This window comes from Aythya ferina, assembly GCF_964211825.1.
Source record: "Aythya ferina genome assembly, chromosome: 19".
NCBI classification, from domain to species: Eukaryota; Metazoa; Chordata; class Aves; order Anseriformes; family Anatidae; genus Aythya; species Aythya ferina.
The window spans coordinates 6575951-6598802 of NC_140309.1; the positions used below are offsets into that span (position 1 = coordinate 6575951).

Sequence of the window (22852 nt, forward strand, 5' to 3'; positions counted from 1 at the left end):
AAGAGAGGCTGCATTGTCATTAAGCGAATCTATTCCAAAGTCATCGCGCAGGCACAGCAATGTTGATTGTTTTGCATTTCACACCTAGAGGTCACAGATAGGATTCTGATCCAAGATTTTATGAATTTCATTAGCTGAACGAGCCTTCTGTCACCAAAAGCATTAGCAATCAGAACTGCTGTCTTCCTGTGCTGTTTTAATGAGTTACTTATTAAGATATGCTGCTGTTACTTATTAAGATATTGCCATTATTTAATTTGCCTAATTCCTGAATGGTTAATGTGACGCAGCATAAAACTGAAGAGACAGCTCTAATTTCATTAAACTTCAGAAATTTGCAAGTGAAAACAAACCACAAAAGCAACTTAAAAATTCAAAACCATTATGAAAAAGCACTTATAAAACAAAATGAGGACTTAGGGGGGAAAAAAAAAAGGAAGGGACAGAATGAAAGCACTGCAGAAAGCTACCTGCCAGCTGCACTAAGGCACAGGGCTGCGCTTCTGCAAATGAACTCATGCTGCCAAGCACTAACTTCATGGCAGTAATTAGGCCTCGTGGATATCCCAAGCCCTGGGGCAAGTACAAGTCAAAGCAGCTGCACTTGTCTCCTCCCTGGCAGGCTAAGCCAAGTCTGTCCCTTGGGGTTTGCCACAGGCACAAGCTGAACAGAAATGCTGCTTCTTGGGTCGCCTGCACCGCAGGGACCTCAACCAACGTCCTGCTTTTAGGATTTTTGGGGCTCTTTTCAGGAACTAGCAGGGCAGTATGAACGCAAGTATCCAAATCCAGCTGAGGATGGGACACTAAATGGCAACCCGCTGGATCAAGTGTGTCAGATTTTCATTAAAAGCATCCAAAAGAAGGAACATCAGACTGCATGATGCCCAAGAAGACCCCAGGCTGCACCCTAAAACGTGCTAGAAAAAGGACTGGGAGGGACTGAAACATTTGGTGGCAGCTCGGTTCTGCCAGACTGGCTGGCAGATACAATCTCATAGCTCACAACCACCGCTGTCCTCACCTTCTACCTGAGCAGGACAGCGCCGCTGTCAGCGTGGTGACAAGATAATGAACCTAAAGAGGAGGTGGAAGGGGATGGCGAATGTCTTCAACAAACTTTAAGCAACGCTGATTTAAAAATAAATAAATAAATACTTGCTGGCGATTCACACTGAACATATTGATATGTTATGGTATGCCAACAAAAATAATTAGCATCTTCAAGGCTTTTTACACAGCCACAGCACAGCTGAAACGAAAACAGATTTCAGGAAGCGGTCCAACATAAACACTGGTTCAAGTAGACACGCTCACCTCTCCTCACTGGCACTGCCGCTGGCTTCATGAATTACAACAATTACATCACCTGGGGAACTAACTGGTATGCTCTGGCAAACACGTCCATGTTACTAGAAATATTCGGAAAAAAAGTGTTCTGTAAGTAGCAACATTACCAGCACCCCACCAACTTCAGCAGGACTTAGCCAAAGAAAGGTTCAGCCTCGAAGCTGTAGGTTTGTCTTCAGCTCTGCTGATCCCCCGTCTTGAGCACAGCAACGCAAGATAACGAAGTCCAGCTGCACCAAACAGCAAGTGCAAAGAACAAGGTGATAAAACGAGCGACGTGTCAGTTGAAAAATAGGTTTTCAAGGCTGACACCTTGAAAATAAGTAGCAAAGATGGTGATACTGAGAGACAAATTATAAATAAAGCTGGAGCTTTACTTTTGGTATAGAACAACAAGAGTCAGACCACTGAACTGGAGACGTTTCACAGCAGATGCCATACCTTGGCTGAGGAGAAAGAGCCAGCCCTAAGCTCCTTGCAGGGCATCCTCTGCTTCTCAAAATACTCAACGAGTTCAGTTGATGAGAAACCAGCTGAGAGCTAGAGGACTTATTCCACATATTGGAAGCAAACTCAAAGGACAACCTAACATCCAGTGTAGTGTTCTAGTTCTCAAAAGCCATGAAAAAACAGGCCACTAGTCACAGAAGTGGGGCCCAAGACAATGAATAAACAGAAATCATCATTTTTAAAGGCTAAAGCTTGTAAGTTAACTGCAATTTTTTAATCCAAATGCGTAACAAGTCTGAGGGAAAGATTAATGGAGTAAAAACACTGAAAAGCACTGTTTTAGAAAATAATAAAATGTAGAAAAATGGGACAAATAAGCCGTGTCTTATAAAAGCTGAAATAAGACCACGTATTCAGGGATGTGCATGGCAGAACGCCTCACCTGACTCACTACAAATACAGTCTTTCAATAAGAACCAGCCTAAAAAATAACCCGAAAGTACAAATGCAGAACAGATTGAAGATTAAATAGTAATAACAATCACCATCAGAGCTCGCTGGCTTGCTGATTTATATCCATCCACCCCGGGTACATTTCAGCATTATTCAGAGGCAGTCACAGCACCATCCCTTCGGAGCACAGCTGAGCCGAATGACAATCACCCTGCTTCTTGGCTCCAATCTCCCACCAAACTTAAGACTCTCGGAGCAGTGTCACTGGGAGCAGGATAACTAAATCTCGCAGGCTCTTATTAAAAATGAAAGCCTGCACTTAAAACTGCATTACAGTTTCAGCGAGAACCCAACTTAAACCCACGTACAGACAACTCCCCCCTCCGCAGCCCAGGAGACCGGATCCGACCTCGCGCAGCGCTGCAGAGGTAGGAGCTCTCGTTTGCCAGTTATTCCTTCTGGCAGCTCAAACCTTTAGCTCAGAGCAAATGGCATCAAAAACATCGACAAGGAGGAAAGGGGGTGGGTGAAAACCTGAGTGTCTGCCTATCAACCCACATGGAAAAGGGGCTCGGGGGGCAGGAAGGATGCTCGGCAGCTCTAGAACACCGAACAGCCCAAGCAATCAGATTATTTCACTAGCAGCCCAGGCTAATTGGAAATTAAACCAAGTGTGTAATGTGGTTAATGAAATACAACGTTCTGCTGCCTAGCAGGAACCTTCAGCTCACTGCTCTGTTAAAGGGAGGAGGAAAGGAAGGAAAGGAAGAAAAATCAAGGGGCTTCGAAAAGATGCTGAGGAAAGGCAGCCTTCCCCACCTCGCTGGAGGCTCCCATCCTCAAGAAAGCCAGGCACCACCTTTCATTTAAATGGCCCAAGCAGGCAAGGCAGAGAGCCTGCATGAATATCTCACAATGCATGTAACGTGCGTAGAGCATTACATCTGGGAGACTAAAACATCTCCAGTCTCTGCATAGTGTTGGGAAGGAACAGCTCACCTGTCCAGCTCGAATTGTGACAGGGTTCTCAGGAAGTCGTTCGTCTTCCACAGCTTTCGTTCCAGCAGGCTGTGCTTCAGTGCCTAAAACTCTGGAAACATATTGCTGGAAAGCAATCAGCTCCTGCCCAGGGAGCCAGAAATTGCCTGGGTGGGGTGGGGAAGGCCTCCTGCTTGCTTTTCGCAAGTGGGATGAATTTTTCTGGAGGTGGTGATGGCAGGGAAGGCGAAGTGATGTGTTTCTCATGGCGTGCTTGCCCTAACTGGTTTCTGCACTTCGTACAAAGCACTGCAGAAGAACACTACTTGGTGGCAGGCTAAAACACTGCTCCTGCTCTTGTCCTTGCAAGATCAGGATGTGTCAGTTGTGAGATGGGAAACCACGCTCCCCCAGCTGTCGAACCCCTTATGGTGGGTGGGTAGGAAGGTGCTCAAGGATGTCTTCAACACCAAGGGTTTCTCCTTGGTGCAATCCAGCATCCTAGTGCAGGAAACCAAGCTCTGCAGGAAGCCACTGAGGATCTGCAACCCCCTCAGCCTCTTCCAGAAAGCACTGGGGTCTGACCCCAGCCTGGCTTCAACCTTCTCCCACCCACTGTAGGACCAAGCACCTATCACACACCAGAAGCATTTCTTTTACAGCTTTTTACTAAGTCCTTTGGCAATTTCCCTTGCAGAGGTTCTCACTGGCACCATCCAGTGGCAAACAGGGGTCCCTCTCAACCAAGCAGCCTTCTTAGAAGGGAGCCACCAGCCCAACATCAACAAAAACTTTAATTAGCCATGAAAGGAGGGAGAACTGGGGGGTAACAAAACATCATAGCTGCAGTGCTTTGTGCTTGTCAATAGCTAGGAGTGTCTGTTCTGATGGAAAACCTAACATCTAGGCACACATCGACAGAATTCCCCAGCACCCTAACTGATACCAGAAATCCTGGAAGGGTCTAATCAACAAGACCAACACTTTGGAAGTTAGACACACTGGCAGCAGCAACTGCAAGGAGACAAGCTGTGAGGGATGAGTTTGTCAATTAGGCTTTATAAACGAGGGGTCTGTGAGGACAGACTCGGTGCAGTCATGGAAATTCATGCGTTATTAAACAACGTTGTCGCATCTCTGCCAGAGCGAGGGCACCCAAAAGGAAGAGAAAAACACTGTTTTGTACACGCTGCTCTGCAACCCGGCCCTATTTCATTTCCAGCTTGCTACTGTCTGGCTTCTCTGCAGAAAGCGTTACTCTCCCTCCCAAGTAGCCTCAGGTAAACAGCAGGAGCACCCTATAAAAAGCCCCAGTGTGGAGCCACTCAACTTAATTAGCCCCTAAGCAGTGTTCTCATCGACTAATACACGCAACACTGGGTCAACAATTGCACCTACTGATGCCTGCCAACACCGTGAGGTGTCTCCCAGAAGGAAATATTAGCTCCACTAGCACCACAAATGTTTAAAAACCACACCACAACCTACACATAGGAGCGGCACCAGGAGACAGCCCTCACTGCAACACCCAGGCTGAAAAGAAGAGAAACGCTGCGCCCAGCGAGGCAGGCAGGGTGTCCTGGGGGCAGCCCCAGGCTGCTGACATGCTGCACAGCCCACAGCTCCCAGCAGGGTTCAGCTCCACACTAGTGTGAATTTCCCAGTCCTTACAGCTCTCACAAGCAGGAATCTCAAAGTCATCTGGGAGCAGCGGTTCACTCTTGGCACTACATAAAACATCAGCTGAAGAGGGAAAAAAAATAGAGCTGTGAGAAGTCCAAGTTTCCCCAAGAGACAAAAGCTCTCCTGTGCCTGTGAAAAAGGTGGTGTTCCACCCCCAGTCAGACAAGAAGAGTCCCACATCCCAAACTCTGCTTCCCACAAAACCCTGTTGGGACTCAGAGGACCACCACCAGCTTCTTGGCAAGGGGTTAATTTCTCAGCTTTATTACAAAAAGAGGAATAAAATTCCTGCAAAGCACACAGCAGAGGACAGCCCAGGAGGTAAAAGCTGCCTCTGTTCCTGAACAGGCCCATACCTCAGACCCGGCCCCAGAGGGACACGCAGCTTGCCAGTAACAGGAGAAAAGAAAGAATATAAACAGCAGGAGAAAGAACTCTTCCTCCATAAAGTCTTCCAGGAAGCCCAAGCGTACACCTGAAGTTCTGGTTGGCAGAGCAGGAACCTACAGGGCTTGCAGTCACAGCAGGAGAGGAAGAGAACACCGTGATACAGATCAATGGGTTTTCAGCCTAGTCCAAAACTTGATGCTGCTAGAGGGGATTGTGACTAAATCAAGAGGAACCTCGTCTCCTCTGGTTGCCAGGGCTCGATAAGATTCCCTTCTTGCTGCGTGTTATTAAACGCTAAAGGCAAAAAGAGAAGCACAACAAAAGAGCAAGTGTATTCTACACACACGGTGCCTCTGCTAATCAGCTTGTTTTGTGATCTCAGTTTACTTCGTATGGATTCACAGCAGTGTTTCGCCAATAAGTTCTGGGGATGCACAGATGGTGGAAAACATGACATGCTCCTGGACAACAAGTAAGTGGTGTGTCCACACAGCCCAGGAAAACACAGGAGCAGAACAGCCACACCTGTGAAAGCTGCGATCCAGGGCATCACGGTGACAAGGCAGAAAATGAGAAGAAATGCAACAAGGAATTAGAAATCCAACAGCACCCAGAGAACTGGGAGAAGGTGACACCAACCAAACTGAAGCCTCATGGAGAACACAGATTGACAAGAAAATCATTCCACGGGTTAATAGTTACCCTAGGAGGTCAAGGATTTAAAGTGTTTGGAGAGGGAAATGTTGTTCCATTCAGATATTAAAAGACCAGTAAGGCTTAAGATGGATTTCCTCTTATGTTTCTCTGCTAATATTTACATTCCTGGGCAAAAACAAGAAGCACAGTGATAAAAGCCAGAAGGGAACTAGTTACAAAATAAGGTGTCCAACTATAAACAGCTTGGGTTCTGTTTTAAGCTGCTGCCATCTCGTGGTCCTGTTCTCCATCACCAGGGCTCAGAGCTCGCAGTGTTCTAACGACAGGCAATCAGTCACTGGGTCCGATGCACAAGTGTCAGAACAAAACACCAGGATGAAAAAAAATAAGTTTGTCTTCCAAAATACTTCAGAGAGCCCCTGGCCATAAACAGCCACATCAGAGAGCTACCCCTCTCACTTCACTATCATCTGCTAACGCTGGGTGTGAACAGCATTGGGCAGAAATCTGCCATCCTGTGTGAGAACACACAAATCCTGGGGTGTCCTCCTCAAACTGTTCTGTTAGAGCAACGTGAGGATCAGGGGAAGCACAGGCTGTCCGGATTGAACTATACCAAAGCCACCAGCAAGAAAAGCCCTTAGGATGGAGCAAGTCCAAGAGCACTTAAGTCCAGGCCCTAGCTTTATATTCTTTCCGACCTGGTTCTGCTGAGCTTCACACGAGGAGACACTGAGCAGTGAAGGGAAGGTGTTTGCCCTGAGACACATCTGGAAGAAGCAAGGATTCACCCTGTGAAGGGAAACTCTTCAGCAGGATGCCAAGTGACAAAGGGCAGCCCCCACCAATTTAGGCCCACATGCAAAATGAGATTAAAGACTCCATCCCTAATCAGACTTCTGCAGTGTAACCACGCAGTAACTGAACCACGTCACTGTACGTGTTCCTGGCCCACTGCCCACAGAAAGAGACATCTCGGGTACTCAGCTGAAACGCAGTAAGCCACCAACCCATATGGTAGCTCGCCATATATACCCATAGCATACAGACGTGATTAGAGTCTGCATTAATTCACTCAGGAGAAGCAGCAAAGCTACCACAGGGATGCTGCAGAAGCAGGCAGTGAACTACCAGGCTCAGGTGCCAGTCCTTGAATCACAGCTACAGCAAGCTCATCTGCAAGGATTTGGCCCTGCACCTCTTCAAGGAAGCACCTCGACAGCCCTGAATATCCCCAGTCCCTTTTTTTTGTGTGATTCTGTGATAATAAACTGCTAGTTCCAAAAACATGAAAAGAGTGTTTCTGACAAGGTCACCTCCAACATAGCATCAGCCACCTCTGTGAGGAGGGTGATTTGAGCTCACACACTGATCCCTGCACAATCACAAGCCACAGATGGAGCTGTTATTCTGCACAGCACCCAGCTTGAGCAGCGAGTGCCTGCTCACGTGCTAGAGGCAGCCAGTTACAGGAGAGGACTAAAAACCTTCTTGAGGACTATTTTTCAACAGGAGGTTTTTTTAGCTCCTACTAAAAACCCTCATTTTTCAGAGGACAGAGCAAGTGTGGATTTCCCGTCTAAAAACATTCTGCTTCATTAAACGTCTGATGTGCCTGTTTCCACCAGATGTCAAAGAAGAGAAGCATTTAAAATAACAAAAACATGAATGAGTTTAGCTAACAACTTGCAATAAATGAGAGGCATCATTTACAGACGAATATGCCACAAGGATGGATGTATCTGTACCATTCTTTTCATTAATCTTTCTTTTGAGATCTGATACTGATACATTTTTTACTTAACAGAAGCCTCCAAGCAGGGCTGCATTCCACCTGATTTCCACATGGAGTAATACCTTGATAAATACCAGCTTGCACATAAACATAATTTATTTGGCAAGCAAACCCCCACTTGAGTTTCACATGGAGAAAGCAGGAATGAGCTGGATAGCTTGACTAAGAAGATGAACTTAATTAGGCATGGATAACTCCTGTGCTTGGGGGAGCAACTGTGCTAGAGGCACAAAGGAGACCAAAGCAGCAAATTTAACTCGAAGGAATATCTGTATCTACTAAAAGTTGTAACCAAATTAAATACTGCGTTAAGTCAGCATCTATAAGGGCCCCAAAACTGATAAAAATCTCTCCCCATGCACGCTTAAAAAGCGAGAACATAATGAATGCCCTGTCTGCCTGGGAAGCTGGTCACACAATCTTCCCAGTGCATGGGAAGATCTGAAAACACAGCACAGGCCTCCCTCCTTCCTCACCATCGCTCCTCCAAATTGTGTTCTCCTGCTGTGAATCCTCAGCTTCAGGGCAAGCAGGTAGGTATGATACAGGTCCTGCAGAGTTCCAGCTGCAAAGATTTTCTGTCCCAGACCATCTTCATTACCACCAGGGAGCTCATTAGTTGTACTGATGTTTGATTAGGAATCCCTACGCTACTTTTGCTGGTTTATTTATCAAATGAAGCATATACTGCCCTTTGGTATTTCTCCCTTTCTCTCCATTCATTTCAGTCAGCGTTCAGTTAATGTGCTTGCGAAATATACATCGGTTCTCTCCTAACAGCCACTGCTTCATTTACCAAAACAGTTCCACAGAGATCAACGAGCAGAAAGGGTAAGCAAAACCTTATTCATTTCTCCTTAAGGACTGCAGCACTTCAGTCTGAGCTCCTCAACTCACATCCATGTGGCTGGAATCAGGAGAAGGAAATTAGAAAGCTGGAACCAAGGCTAGGAAACAAGCAGGTTGTATGCCTGCCCACAGCTCTCCATCACGGCCCGTGAACCAGTAAAGGTCGGGGCCAGTATTTAAGTGGAGTTAAAGCAGCCCAATCAAGTACCTTCAGAGGCTGTAAGGCACTCTCAATATCAAATTCATAAAAAGCAGGTGTTCTCCTTATGGCTCAAAATTACCAAGACAGAGAGAGCATCTTCAAGTAGTCATCAGTATTCATGCAGAAGCCTGGCATAATAAATTCGGGGAGGCATGAAAAGAGAAGAGCTTGTAAAAGAGACTGATACCAGCAGTAATAGGCACCTCTATCTTCTGGTATGCACCACTGCTCACGGACTTGTGCCTGTGAAAGCCAGACACCTTTGGTTTTATTTCTAAGAAGCCATAAGAAACGCAGACAGCAGCCTTCGCTCTCTACTGCAGGGGGTGGTACCTCACCACCCACACTGGATTCAGCCAGAGCTGCCCAAAGATAGCTATAGCAAGACAGCACGTTGCTTTACATGGTTTGATTCATGCAGCATAGAATGAGTTGTTAGGCCCACCCTCATGATGTGAAATGATGTCTTTAAGCAGAGACCATCAGATCTGTACTCTAGAAGAGCTTAAAAAAGCAGTCACTTCCTAAAACTCTGAGTTAAACCAAATCTTAGAAGTTTTCCCTCTTGGTAGAATCAGAATGTTAGCAGTATGCTCACTGAATTCTGGCAAATCACAGGAAAAACACACTGAATGAAAGGATTATGCATCGGGGCACTTCAGTCCATTGTCCACCATCTTTTAATTGCAAAATAAGCGTAAAATGCTTATATGCAAATAGACACTTATCCGTGAAAACAAGATTTAGCTGGTAAGTTACCCCTGTGAAATTCTTGGTCTTGACCTCCACCTCTTCTCTGGCAATTCATTTAACTTCATTGAAAACATAAGCAGCAATTCCCTTCACTCATTACAGGCCAGTGGATTTATCTGGATTAGTGAGTGAATTCATCTACTCTCTCAATCCAAGAGCCAAAGCCTGCAGAAGGCAACAGCCAGGGGCTGTAGCCAAAGTAGCAGCCTCCAAAAGAATATTTCTCACCCTGTTTTTCTGAGTCATTTGACCAGGAGGTTAAACTTGCTGCAGTACTTAAGACAGGTAAAACAGACAAAAGCCCCAACAGACCTAAGAACAGAAGCCACGTCCTATTTTCCTAAGCAGTGTTTCTCTAATCAATGCATTCCTCACGGTGCATCAGCTGCAATTAAAAAGCCTTCAAACTCCTGATTATCTGCCTGTTCCAAACTCAGGCAGTGCATGGGAAGTACGGGTACATTACCATGGGATTGGAGTCTGCAATCAGGTCACGCAGAGAATCCAGAAAGCCCTGGTCCTCCACCATCTGGGCATTGATGTCATGCAGCTTCGCCACGCAGACAGCGGCAGTCTTTCGAACGTAAGGGTCTTCATCCTTCAGACACTTGCGAAGAGGCTCGCACAAATACTCTGTGATCTTGTCCACCCTGATGCATCCCATCGTACGGACAGCCAGGGCACGGATGAGAGGGTTTGGGTCTTCACAGTCCTGCAGGCAGGCAGAACACAAAGTCATCAAATCTGTGCCACTAGCCACTAATGTCTTACCTCTGGTCAGAACCGTGCTGTTCTTATTTCAAACAAAAGCCATTCTCTCTGATTAAGTGCTAAAAAAGGCAGTGAATTCAGTGCGGGGACAAAAGGTGGAACTTACTGGTTCACAGAAATGTTCTGTACCATCTCAGAATGTTTTCAGGCTATGATAGCTTGCAAAAAAGTAAAATTGTGATCTGTGTCCCTTGTTTCTCCCCAAGCAAAGCCTCCTTCAACATGATTTAACAGCCAAATCTAAAGTCCAGCTGTGCTGGAAAGGGATCTCTCACCATCCACAGGCTTCTTTCAGAATAAAATACAATATTGGTTTCCAGCCTTACTGTTTTAAAGGAGCAAGATAATATAATGGGAAAAGTCAACAATGAAACTTAACAGAACAGTCAGCAAGGCCTGTTTTTCACAAGCCATCAGGCTTAGACGTAAGCATCCCTTACATTTGCAAGGAAAGAAGCACCAGGCAAAGGCTAGGCTAGAAGCACTTTTCTGATGAGACGACTGAATTTCAAACCTGCATAGTTTTCCACACAACTTTAAAAATTCAGTAGGTTTTACAGCTAATCTCTTAGCCTACCCCACCCAATCCATCCACATCTCTGAGCAACACTACTCCATATTCACCTTATAATAGGATGGATGCAAAATGACCTACAAAAGAGCAAGGCAAACTTACCTTTCACTGTTTTAACATCCTGTAGCTGAAACATATCCAGAGGCATCAGTTTCAAAGCACACAAGAGAAGTGACATCTCTTACCACCCTGAACTGGGAACCTGACGCGAATCACTGAACTAGGGCAGACTAGCACAACACTTTCTCTTTACAAACACTTGTCCCTCAGCTTGCCAAAATAGAAATCAGATATGTTTGTTAGCCTGTTCTAACAGAATTACGCTTTCAGGGTATGCCAGACAACAACATTCCTTCCAAGAGCCTGCAGAGGGAGGTAGGGACATCATCCCTGGCCAGAACAGGCCTGCTCTCAGCCTAGCTCCTCTCACCTTTCAGCCTCACACATACTAGAAACTCAAATCACAACCAGATTCCCCAGTTTCTGGAATTTTGTAATGCTTCAGGAGGAGCCTCAAAGTTTTTCTAAGTGCCAGGTTTTAACTTACATAACATGAGACTGAAATAACATTTCCTAGATAAGGAGAGGCAACTTGACAACAGAACTAAAGGCAACACTACAATCAGGCTGTTATTTTCCATTGAACTGCCTTTCATTTTCACCACAGATAACGGTTTTCTATACTGTGCACAGCTGAGACATACAAAAAAATACATATCTGTATGACAGAGCTACTACAAAGGCTGGAAGATGAAAAATATCTATCCTGCCATCCAGTGACAGCAGGTGGTCTTCAATGATGATTAGCAAAATGATAGAAGCAGCTTTTCCTGGAGCTTGCTCCCTCATAGCCACTTTCTGCAGCACTTAAACCATCTCCTCTGCAATAAGTAGAGGCAGCAAGTGAAAGGCCCCAGATTTGTCAACTCCTTATTTCCTACTACCCTATGTGTACCTCCCCAAGCAGAGACTCTGGTCCAAAAGCTGAGGTCAACAACAGCTCAGAAAGGCTAAAGGGCAAAGGATAAATGGTGACAATCACTGTGCTGAGCTGCTTTCTGATGAGCTGTGGGAACAAGTTACCTTCACAAAGCTGTTGACAGCCATAATGGCCATATCTGGCTGACTTTTGGCATAGTTCATCAGGTACAGGTACACCAGCTTCTTTAACTCCAAGTTGTCAGTCTGCATGCAGTTCACAACGTCGGGAAAGAGCGAGCTGGATAGACAAGAGATAAGCAAGAACAGAGAATAAGCAGTGAGATCACACAGTATGCAAAGGGATAGCAACAACACCAAGGAAGCCAAGAAAACAAGTTCAACTCTAATTATTGTGCAGTCTAATGACAGGTCACGTCCCTCCCAAAACAGTTTTATAACAGTTTAATAATTTTTTTTTTATGGGTTTTAACCAGATCAGTGTCTGGAACAGGTTTAAAAAAAAAAAAAAAAAAAAAAAAAAAAAAAAAAAAGGCATCAGTTTTCAAGTGTTTTAATTAGGGATTTCACCAAACAAGAAGACTTTACCATGCCAGGCCTGGGAATTAACCAACAAGAAAAACGGATGCTTTGGTAAAATGTTTTGGTAATGCAAGACATTTACAAAGAAGCTGGTAAACCCTTAAGAGGTTAGGAGATTAAACACCGATAAGCTGAGTTTCACTCAAATATCAAGTGTCAGCCTCTAAACAGCACTGCAGAAGAAAGCAGAAAGTTACACAAGGACATCTGCAGCTCTAAGGATGATGTAGAGATCTAAACATGAAGGTCAAGTGTTGCGGACAAAAAGATTACTTTTTCTTCCCTCCGGTTTATCTGTTCCTCCATCCTTAGATGAAGTCATAGCTCTACATTTGCAATCTTATCTTAATTTCTGTGGCAACACACCACACTGCCATGAAGCCTCTGACAGAGATGTGTGCCTGGTGCTCCTGACTGAGGTCCAGCAGACCCAGAGCTGCTACAGGTGAAGTTTGCTGTTACCTGACATCCTTCCCCACAGTCATGGCTGCAATAACCTTCTTTACAGCTTCTTTCCTCTTCTCTTTCTTTTCATTATTGAGTTCAGCCTTCAGTTCAAAGATCTCTCCTGGAAAAAAAAACAGATTGAGGTTCTTGGGAGAAGAAAGAGGGTTGGCTTTAGAGAGAGCCTGAGAGTGACTTTTTATTCTTCTGGCCTGTTGTTCCCATAAACCCAACGCACGTGGAAGCTGTCAGACTTCATGGGGAACACGGTGCAACAAGAAACAACCTGCAACACTCAGAATGACACGGGCTACACCTTGCTAATGAGAAAGCCGTTAACAAGAACCACACTGCACGTTGCAGCTCTCCCACTTTCAGAACATGAAATCACATCCCTGTAGCATCTGTTTCTCAGAGGCAACCATTATATAACCAGAATGAGAAGATATTTGGAGACGCCAGAATCGTGCCTGCAAGAAAAAACAAACTTAGCTAGGAATTTAGCCCAGACTTTTTAAGTTTTGCCCATCAGCACTTGCTTCCTGCAGGGGCAGTGAGAAAAGAGCAGAACAAGATTGCAGTGTAGCACAACTGCCATGATACACAGAGATGGGAAAGCACAAATTTAGTCCAGTGGAATAAATTCCTCCTGGGCAAGAAGGACAGAGCTCTTGCTAAGAAAAGCAGCAAGTAAGTACAGCCTGCCCCAATGCCGAGGTCACCAGAGCAGCCTTGGCATGATGGCAGTTCTTCCAGATAGCGCTGCATGGGGAGGCAGCTCAGGCTGGATCACCAAAGCAGCACAGCAAGTTTGCAAAACAGGGTAATGCATGCAGAAAGCAGCTTATCAGGCCTGCTCCAGACACAGCAAGCGGTGCGAGACGGGTAACGCTCCTTTCCCAGCAAGGACAGCGAGCAGCACTGCCACTAGAAATTACAGGCTGAGGAGGGCACGTTCACTACAAATATCAAAACATCTCTGACAAAATACCTCCTAGCCCCTAGCCTTCGATTCCTACACACCAGTGCCATTCTGTCAGAGCAGCAGCACTAATTACTAAAGAGCCTGGCACAAGAAGACCGTGTACTTCACACCGAACAGAAGTTACAGCTTTGTGTGAAGAGGGCAGTGACCACTTGTAGCATCTCCTGCCTGAGCATGAGACGCCAGCATCACTCACACCGAGATCACGCCCCGGAGCTGAGCAGCAGCTTGCTCACCAGAGCTCACCCGGCGTGCCCTGGCCTCTTGCAGGCATCTCAGAAAAACACAGCTGATGCTTCAGCGCTGAACTTACAGCCAGAGGCGCTCCTCAGAACGAAGCAAACTGCATTTGCTTATTTTGTTTCATTACGCTTCGGTATGAGCTCAGAAACGGATCAGCACTGTGGTTTTTTCACTAGCGAGCATTCACTAGAAACACTCAGCCGTTCCGGAAAGGAGAGGTTAATGTGAACCATTTCCACATCTCCCAGAGAAGGGATGAGCAACATCAGGCTTAAATTGCAGCCAGGCAGAGCTAGGATAAACAATGTTTTGTTTGAGAACGTGTCGGGAAAAGAAAAAAAAAAAAAAAAAAAAAGCATCTGCCTGGGACTGTTCCAGCAAACAAAGTCCTGCCCTGGGGAGGTGAATGGGTGAAACAGCCCCAGGGATCCCTTCCAGTTTTTAACTGCTGCTGTTTGCCCAGAGGAGAGATGACCACCACGCACACAGCAAAGCCCAGTGAGTGTTAAAAGGAGCACGTGGAAAACAAACGTATTTCACTGCAACTTTGAAGGAAGAAGCAGCAGAAAACCTCCATTATCTGCGTCAGCTTGATGCAGAGATGCATGCTTTCACCTGAAATATTAATCTCTCTCCATCAACTTTATCCCATGATGCCCATCTGAACAACCATCCTCGGTCCTGAGCTTCTCAGCCTACAACCAAACCTCTGTTTCTGACCATACCTGTACACATATCCCACTGTTTTGCTCTCTGATCCTTGAAAAAACAACAATTTGGGTCACTTGGTGCATCACAGAGCTGTGTATTACACCACTTTTGTCTTTTACCACCATGTGACCTACTTCGGAAGTTGCTCCCTGGGTGATTAAGACGAGAATCAGGGGCAGAGCTAACAGAAAGGCACAAGTTCTTCTGCACGCAGTTAAAGGAGCCGAGTAAAAAATAGCCAGCCACCACCTCCAGTGCTCTGCTCCTGCTCCACGCTCACCTTTTTTATTGGTCGTGAAGTACTTGGAGTCCGTCATGGTTCCAGCTCCTTGAGACACCTGAAAATAAAAGCGTAAAGGAAGAGTCAAACAGCAGAGATGGCAGCAGCCAGTTTGCAACCCAGAAACTCGGAGGAACAACGGATCGGTGAGAAAACGATGTGTGGGAAGGAACAAACGCCCCACGTGCACGCACACACAGCCTTCATCCTGCACCTGCTGCTGGGGTTATTCGGCAAACCCAGGGACGTGGAGGGCTCACACGGACAATGTCAGTGAAAACACAACGCAACAAGCTGGAAAAGTCAGTGAGAGGCTTTTAAAAACTTCCTTTCCATCCTCAGATGGAGCATTTAACTGCCTGCACTCAGCAGATCTTGACACGCGCTGCACTTGTCTTTCCCCCAGGTACACAATTTTGTTTTCCAAAAAAAGCACTGCCCGTTTGAAGCCAGAAGTGGAAGTTTGAGACAAAGGGACCTGCCAACTCCCCCTAACGATACAGCTCCAGGCTGCACCTCGATGGGAAGAGCCATTAACCCTTCTGCAACGCCTCCCCCGAGGCTCCTTCATTTCATTTCCTACTTTTGGTCTTCCTAAACCCTGCCGAACAGCCGGCAGTTTCGTTGCGAAGCAAAGCCTTCACTTTTCAGCTCTCTCGAGCTTGAAATTGAAATCCCTCTGCCAAGACCTTCCATCCCACCTCCGCCAGGCACACAAGCCTGTGATTTCGGGGCTGCCCTGCACATTTATGGACCAAAAAAACACCGCTGGGCCAGCGGGCGCTTAACAGAGCTCCAAGATCGGCCCCAGCAGCTCCACGAAAACAAACGCTGGGCGCATCACACCCAAACGCATGTGGCGAGCCAGCACTTCTTCTGGCGGCTGCCAGCTCCTAACAAACATGACTCAAACAATTCTCAGGCGCTGCCTGAAAAACAAGCAGGGGGTGTGCAGCGTGCTGCTCCCCACGCCACAATCTGCCTGAGCGCCGCGGGCCCGCGACCCTCACCACATCCAAACGGGGCTTTTTCCTATTTTCCCCTTCTTTTTCTACTTTTTGCCCAATTCCCTTCCTCTTGTATGTACCTCTACGACCTCAAACACCACCAGCAAAGCAACGAGTCATGTTTTCCCTGCTTACCACTCAGATTTGATGGCTCAGCACCCAGAGGACGAGCGTGGCTGTGAGCCCCGACACCCAGCCGCACAACCAGCTCGCTGTTCCCTGGCGCTTCCCTTCCTTTCCCCATCCCTTTACCAGCCCTGCCACCACCGCCACCCTTTTCCTGACCAGAAGTTGAACCCCCAGGAGCTGAGGGAATGCCAAAGACCTCCAGTGGCCTCCTTGAGCAGGCAGAGGAGAAGCAAGCTGTGGCTGAGCCCAGCTCCCCGCAGCTCCTGGGCCCTCACGTCCCCTAACCAGGCACCAGGACTGGGTTTTTATCTCCCTTCTCCTTCTCTGCTCATTTTTTTCCTCCTTTCCTGCCATGCTGGCTGAGCAAACCACCTGGGGGAGGCTCTGGGGGTGTTCCTCCTGCTCCTGGTGGCTCTGAGCCACCCACCTGGGTCACCCCGAATTCATTTCACAGCGACCAAAGGAGCAGGTGACTGAGAAACCCAGGGAAAAAGGGGCACAGCACTACATGCCTCGTGCCAATCGTGTTCAGCTACAAGGAAGAAGCCCTGCTGGTCTCAGCGCTGACCTTTAAACCCGCAGCATCTGGCTGCTGCCCCTGCCTGCAGGCAGGAGGAGGGGTCCTGAAGCCGCACGGCGCCCACCTCCCCTCCCTTCAGAGGGACAGGGAGGAGATTTAGCCCCAGAAGCCAACTACCGAGGGCACGGCAGGGAAAAGGGAAGCTCCTCGGGAAGATCCAGACCCCATTTACCCTCTCCTCACCAACGGGCACTGGGGGGGGGTCCCGGCCCCTGCTCAGCCCCACCAGACCTGGGGGTGAAGCCGAGGAGAAGCCCCCCGCCCGCCCAGCACATGCTGGGAGCAAGGCCCCGGCCCTGGGGTGCTCCCAGTGCTCCCAGTGCCCCCCCCCAGTCCCTCCACACTCCCACAACATCCTCTGCAGGCAGCAGGGCCCGGCCCCCGCCCCTCCTCACCCCCCCAGCACCTCCCACAGCTCTCCCAGTACCCCCCAGTTGCAGGCACATCCCCCGTCCCTGCCCAGTGCCCGCTCCCAGTGCCTCCACCTGCTCCCAGTCCCCCCCCAATGGCCCCCCTATCCCAGTACCCCCCTCCCAGTGCCCCACCAGTGATCGCCCCACCCTATTCCAGTATCCCCTCCCAGTCCCTCCCCAGAGCCACCACCCACTCCCAGTAACCCCTGCTGGTATTTTGCCCCCACCCTATCCCTGTAGCCCCTCCCAGTATCCCCCCGTACCCCACCCCCTCCCAGTATCTCACAAGCACCCCCCAGCTCCTCACCCCAACCCCTCCCAGTATCCCCCCAGTTCTCCCTAATACCCCCACCAGCGTCCCCAACCCCTGCCTGTGTCCCTTCCCAGTACACCCCAGTATCCCCCCAATACCCCTTCCCAGTAAGTCTTCCAGTACCTCCCAGTCCCCTCAGGCCTTCCCAGTATCCCCCAGTACCTCTATCCAGTGTCTCCAGCCCCTCCCTGTACCCTCTCCATCCCCCCCAGTACGCCTCAGTATCCCCCAGTACCCCTTCCCAGTACCCTCAGCCCCTCCCAGTATCCCCCAGTCCACCCATCCAACGTCCCCAGCCCCTCCCTGCACCCCCTCCCAGTTCCTCCCAGTACCCTCTCATTCCCCCCAGTATCCCCCCAACATCCCTTCCCAGTAAGTCTCCCAGTACCTCCCAGTCCCATCAGCCCCTCCCAGTACCCCCCAGTACCCCTACCCAGTACCCCCGGCCCCTCCCTATACCCCCTCGAGTTCCTCCCAGTACCCCCCAATATCCCTTCCCAGTCCCTCCCAGTACCCCTACCCAGTGCCCCCGGCCCCTCCCTATACCCCCTCCCTGTACCCCTCCCAGTATCCCCCAGTCCCCCTACCCAGTATCTCCCAGTATCCCCCAGTATCCCCTCCCAGTACCTCCCAGTCCCCTCAGCCCCTCCCAGTATCCCCCAGCCCCTCTACCCAGTGCCCCCAGCCCCTCCCAGTACCTCCCAGTCCCCCCCAGTCTCCCCAGTTCCCCCACTCACCGCTCCGCTCACTCTGCGGGGGGGGGGGGGCGGGTGCTGGGCGTGGCCTCGGGGCGGATGCGGAAGCTGCGGGGCGGCCTCGCGAGAAGCAGCCCCCTCCCTCCCTCCCTCCCCCAAAAACCATAGAGAGGAGCCGCGCGCGGGCCTAGAGCGCCTCCCGCCGGCGGCGGGGCGGGCGCCATGGCGGAGCTGGGCGCGCACCTCACGGCGCCCCCGGCCGATGGCGGCGGGGGGCAGCGGCCCAGCGTCTTCGAGGCGGTGGCCCAGGAGAGCCTGACGGCCGCCCTGAGGCCTGCCCTGCGCCACCTGGCCAAGGTGAGGCCGCCCTCAGTCCGTGGGGATCCTCCCCGGGGCTGCGCTGGGTGCCCCCGGCACCCATGGGTGCTGCCTGAGGGGGGGGGGGGGGGCTGCGGGGGTGGAGGGAGGGGTGGGGGTGCTGAGGGGGCTGAGGGTGGTCGCTTTGTGTGGGTATTGAGGCTGGGTGTTGTTCTGTGTGACACCCTGCCGAGCCTTCCTTCACCAAAATTCACTTTTTTTGCCCCAATCGCGGGGCAGCTTCACAAATTGGAGGCACCCAGCCCAGAACCAAAGGTGGAGGGAGAGGTGCTGAGGGGTGCTGAGGGCAGCGAGGGTGGTCACTTGAGGCTGGTGCCTCCCTGTGTGACACCCTGCTGAGCCTTCCTTCACCAAAATTCACTTTTTTTGCCCCACTTGTGAGGCAGCCTCACAGCCTGGAGGCACCCAGCCCTGAACCAAACCAAAGGTGAAAGGAGAGGTGCTGGGTGCTGAAGGCTGCTGAGGGCAGCATGAGTGATCGCTTTGTACAGATAACGAGGTTGGAGCCTCCCTACATGCCTCCCTGCTGAGCCCTCCTTCACCAAAATTCACCTTTTTTGCCCCACTCATGAGGCAGCCTCACAGCCTCGAGGCACCCCGCCCCAAACCAAATGTGGAGGGAGAGGTGCTGGGTGCTGAAGGCAAAGTGAGTGATCACCTTGTACAGATATTGAGGCTGGAGCCTCCCTGTGTGACACCCTGCCAAGCCTTCCTTCACCAAAATTCACCTTTTTTGCCCCGCTTGCAGGGCAGCTTCACAAATTGGAGGCACCCAGCCCCAAACCACAGCGGTGATTTATCTGTAGCGCCCGTGACTCCGTGCGCTGCCTCCAGCTCCATCCCTGCCCCGTGTTCTCGCTGCAGGTGCTGGCCGAGTCCAACCCCGGGCGGCTGGGCTGGCTGTGGCGCTGGTTCGACGAGGCGTACGCCGTCCTGGACCTGCTGCTCCAGCAGCACTACCTGGCCACCTGCAGCGCCTCCTTCTCCGAAAACTTCTACAGCTTGAAGCGGGTACCGCTGCGAGGCCGCCAAGGGCCAGCCCCGGCCGCCGCCGGGCTGCCCAAGAAGCAGCACTGGCGGTCCCTCCTGCTGCTCGTCCTCGTCCCTTACCTGAAGGGGAAGCTGGAGAGGCTGGTGGCCAGCCTCCGGGAGGAGGACGAGTACTCCATCCACCCCCCGTCGTCCTCCTGGAAGCGTTTCTACAGAGCCTTCCTCGCCGCCTACCCCTTTGTCCTCATGAGCTGGGAGGGCTGGTTCCTGGTCCAGCAGCTGTGCTACATCCTCGGGAAGGCGCAGCACCACTCGCCCCTGCTGCGGCTAGCCGGCGTCCGCCTGGTCAGGCTGACTGCAGAGGACATCCAGAGCCTGGAGAGGAAGGTGCCCGTGCCCACTGCAGGGCAGGCACACAGGTACAGCACGGGGTGTCGAGTTCGAGGAGGTTCTGCAGGTGGAAGCGTCTTGTTCTGCAGAAACTCTTCAGGGAGAAGCTTGCTTGCGCTCCGAAAGGGAACACGATTAGTGTAAACAAGCAAACAGGTAGCAGAGATTAGCATCACAGCCTTTTGTGGTAATAAAAGTGCCTTGGTTTTTTTTCTTGGCACCCCATCTGTTCAGTCCTTACCTAAGGGAAGCTGGCTGCAACATGTTGCTAAGAGGACTGAACCTGGGTACTAGATGTTTCTGAGCAGCAACACAGTCATTACCACAGCCAGTGTTCTGCACAGGGATGATCCAGGGCTGAAATGATCTCTGGTCCGGGTCCCCTCAATCCAAACTCTCCTCGTTTAGTTGGAACAAGACTTGAAGCTTTCTTATCACACAGAGAATCGGAGACATCCTAGATGTTTCCATTACAAACAAGGGATCCGCTGGTGTCACAGCTTAGCGTTAAGAAGCCGTAGAAAGCAGTGCCCTGCTACTCCCCGAGCCTTTTTGCCATGGCTTGCAGGCAGCGATGTGCCTTACTAATAATGATTTCTCCCTATCTTCTGTCCCTGCTCCAGCATCACAACACGAGTGCAGTCAGCGGCGAGGCGAGCGCTGGGTGGCATCGCCTTCTCCCTGTCCAGCGGGCTGGCCGTGTGCGTGTTCTTCCTCCAGTTCCTGGACTGGTGGTACTCCTCGGAAAACCAGGAAACCATCAAATCCCTGACGGCGCTGCCCACTCCGCCGCCCCCCCTGCATCTCAACCACGGGGAGGGCTCGGTCCTTTTACCCAAGCTGAAGACGTTGTGCCCGCTGTGCTGCAAAGTCCGGGTCAACGCCACCGCCCTGTCCACGTCGGGCTTTGTCTTCTGCTACCGCTGCATATACGGCTACGTGAAGGCTCACCAGCGCTGCCCCGTCACCGGCTACGCCACGGAGCTGCAGCACCTGGTCAAACTGTACTCGCCCGAGAGCTGAACGCACTGCCCCGTGCTGCCCGAGACATCGCTGGGGACTGGCTGGGAAGGAAGGCGGTGGATGAACCCCGCTGCGCCGCTCTCTCACGCCTCCTCCTCCTCAAAGAGGGGGAGAAAATAGGAAAAGGGGATCGCTCTTTGGGACTGGGACCACTCATCAGTTACTGTCGTGGGCAAAACATTCTCAGTGTAGGGAGATTAATATTTATTGCCTGCTACTAACAGACAAGAGCAGTGGGGAGCTATAAAAGCAAGCTAAAAACACCTTTACCCTGTCCACTCTCTTCTTCCTCCTCCCCCCAGGCAGTGCAGGGGAACCCCTACAGCTCATCAGCTCTGAAGCTCCCCTGAACTTGGCTGCACGGAGCTTTGCTGCCCTCAGAACCTTCAGTAAGGTTCCTGTGGCAGGGTTTCGGAGGGGTTGGACAGCCTCTGCCTGTCAGCTGGCACAGAAGTGCCTTCGTGCACCAACTGAAGGAACGCAGATCAGAGAACATCACTGTTGAAAGTCCTGCTTGAGGGCATGAGCTGGAAAATTAGGTAGGAAGAACTGTCTGGGTGAGCTTGTCCTCCCTCAGCTGCTCCCCGGGCACTCGTGATGCCTGGGGCAAGCCCTGGCACTAGGCTTGTCCAAGAGCCAGGCTCAGACCTCTCCGCTGATCGCGCTATTCTTAGGAGTCACCCTGCGTTTTCAGGCTGCTCACCTTTGAATTAAAGAGAACATCACACCCTTAATTCCTACCAACAGTGCTAAATTAAGACTTCTGACTCTTTAAAGGAACAGGGGTTGGTACGTACAAACAGGGACGCAGGAGGGAGGGTATGTGTTCTCCAAAGGGAGAAAAATGACAAACCTGATTAAAGCAGCGCTGTGCCAACTGATGAACTGTTAGATGTGTCTTTGAATCTGTTGGTGTCTGCTTTTATAAAGCAAGATTCTTTCTTCACTGAGAATCCAACTGTATTTATTTCTTTTCTGATACTGGGAAAAGCTTGCTAGTGGTTCTATTTACATAACACAGACTAAAGCTGCTTCCACCTTTGCGGATGATGACCATGGATAAAGATTAGCATTTTGCAGGGTAGGAACCTTTAATGTCTGTGTTTGAATTAAGGATTATGTCGCGATTGTTCCAGTCTCAACCATGTAGCACACTCATATCGCAGTGAAGCATCTTTCATTGAACAGAAGAAAAAAGCCAATGCATGTGATGTTATGGCTGGTTCTGGCCTGACACATGATTTTGTAAGATGGAAGGCTGCTTTTTTCCAGACTTGGCTTTAGGGAGCAGCAGTTAGCTACTCCTGACATCGGTCTCCTTGCTCACAGAACATGAAGCAAAGCTTGCTGCAGAGTACATGGTCTTCCCAGATTAAGAGATATGCTCTAACATTTCATCCACTGAACCAGTGATCTAATATTCCCTATTTTAGCTGTGCTTCAGAAGATACAAATCTATAATATCCTCCCTCACCTGTGAGCAAGATAGCACGGTTATTGAAGAGCCTTAAAAAATACAGTAGTTTTCATCCACCCAAAGATGCTCTGGAAAACACTTACTGTGACAAATTATGTGGGTCCCCTATGCTTGTCATATCATCTTTACAACTTCCAGACCCTTCCACCTTTGCCACTGTGGGTCAATAATAAAAACTGCCACCTTTCTCCAGCAGTTACAGGATCCACAGACACCCCTCTTCTCTTAGAAGACCAGCAATAGCATACACATCTCTTTGGAAAAAGAAACCATGTCAAGGTGCAAGATTTCCTGCCATTTCATACCACTTTTAATACAGCTGGGTATTAATTCACATCACCCACTACCTCAGTTTTGCTTCATACACG

General features: G+C 49.7%; 2 protein-coding genes across 6 annotated transcripts in view; one reads left to right on the plus strand and one right to left on the minus strand.

Annotated features, from left to right (window-relative positions):
• Nucleotides 1–22852, minus strand: part of AP2B1 (adaptor related protein complex 2 subunit beta 1) — an 82661-nt gene that overhangs the window by 56346 nt on the left and 3463 nt on the right. The window contains exons 1-5 of one of the 5 annotated variants that reach the window (XM_084493041.1): nucleotides 18269–18384; nucleotides 15090–15147; nucleotides 12889–12994; nucleotides 11989–12124; nucleotides 10027–10272 (exon numbers count right to left, since the gene is read on the minus strand). In XM_084493041.1, coding sequence (XP_084349167.1) covers nucleotides 10027–10272; nucleotides 11989–12124; nucleotides 12889–12994; nucleotides 15090–15126 — 525 coding nt within the window. In that variant the 5' untranslated portion in view covers nucleotides 15127–15147; nucleotides 18269–18384. Of the gene's footprint in view, nucleotides 1–10026; nucleotides 10273–11988; nucleotides 12125–12888; nucleotides 12995–15089; nucleotides 15148–16793; nucleotides 16915–18118; nucleotides 18132–18268; nucleotides 18385–22852 lie in introns of those variants that run through there. The other 4 variants (XM_084493037.1, XM_084493040.1, XM_084493039.1 and 1 more) reach the window with 4 other exon arrangements.
• Nucleotides 18414–21953, plus strand: PEX12 (peroxisomal biogenesis factor 12). Its single transcript, XM_084493062.1, has 3 exons — nucleotides 18414–18583; nucleotides 19469–20013; nucleotides 20608–21953. Exons 1-3 carry the CDS (start codon nucleotides 18449–18451, stop codon nucleotides 21005–21007), a joined length of 1080 nt encoding a protein of 359 aa, XP_084349188.1. The 5' UTR covers nucleotides 18414–18448; the 3' UTR covers nucleotides 21008–21953.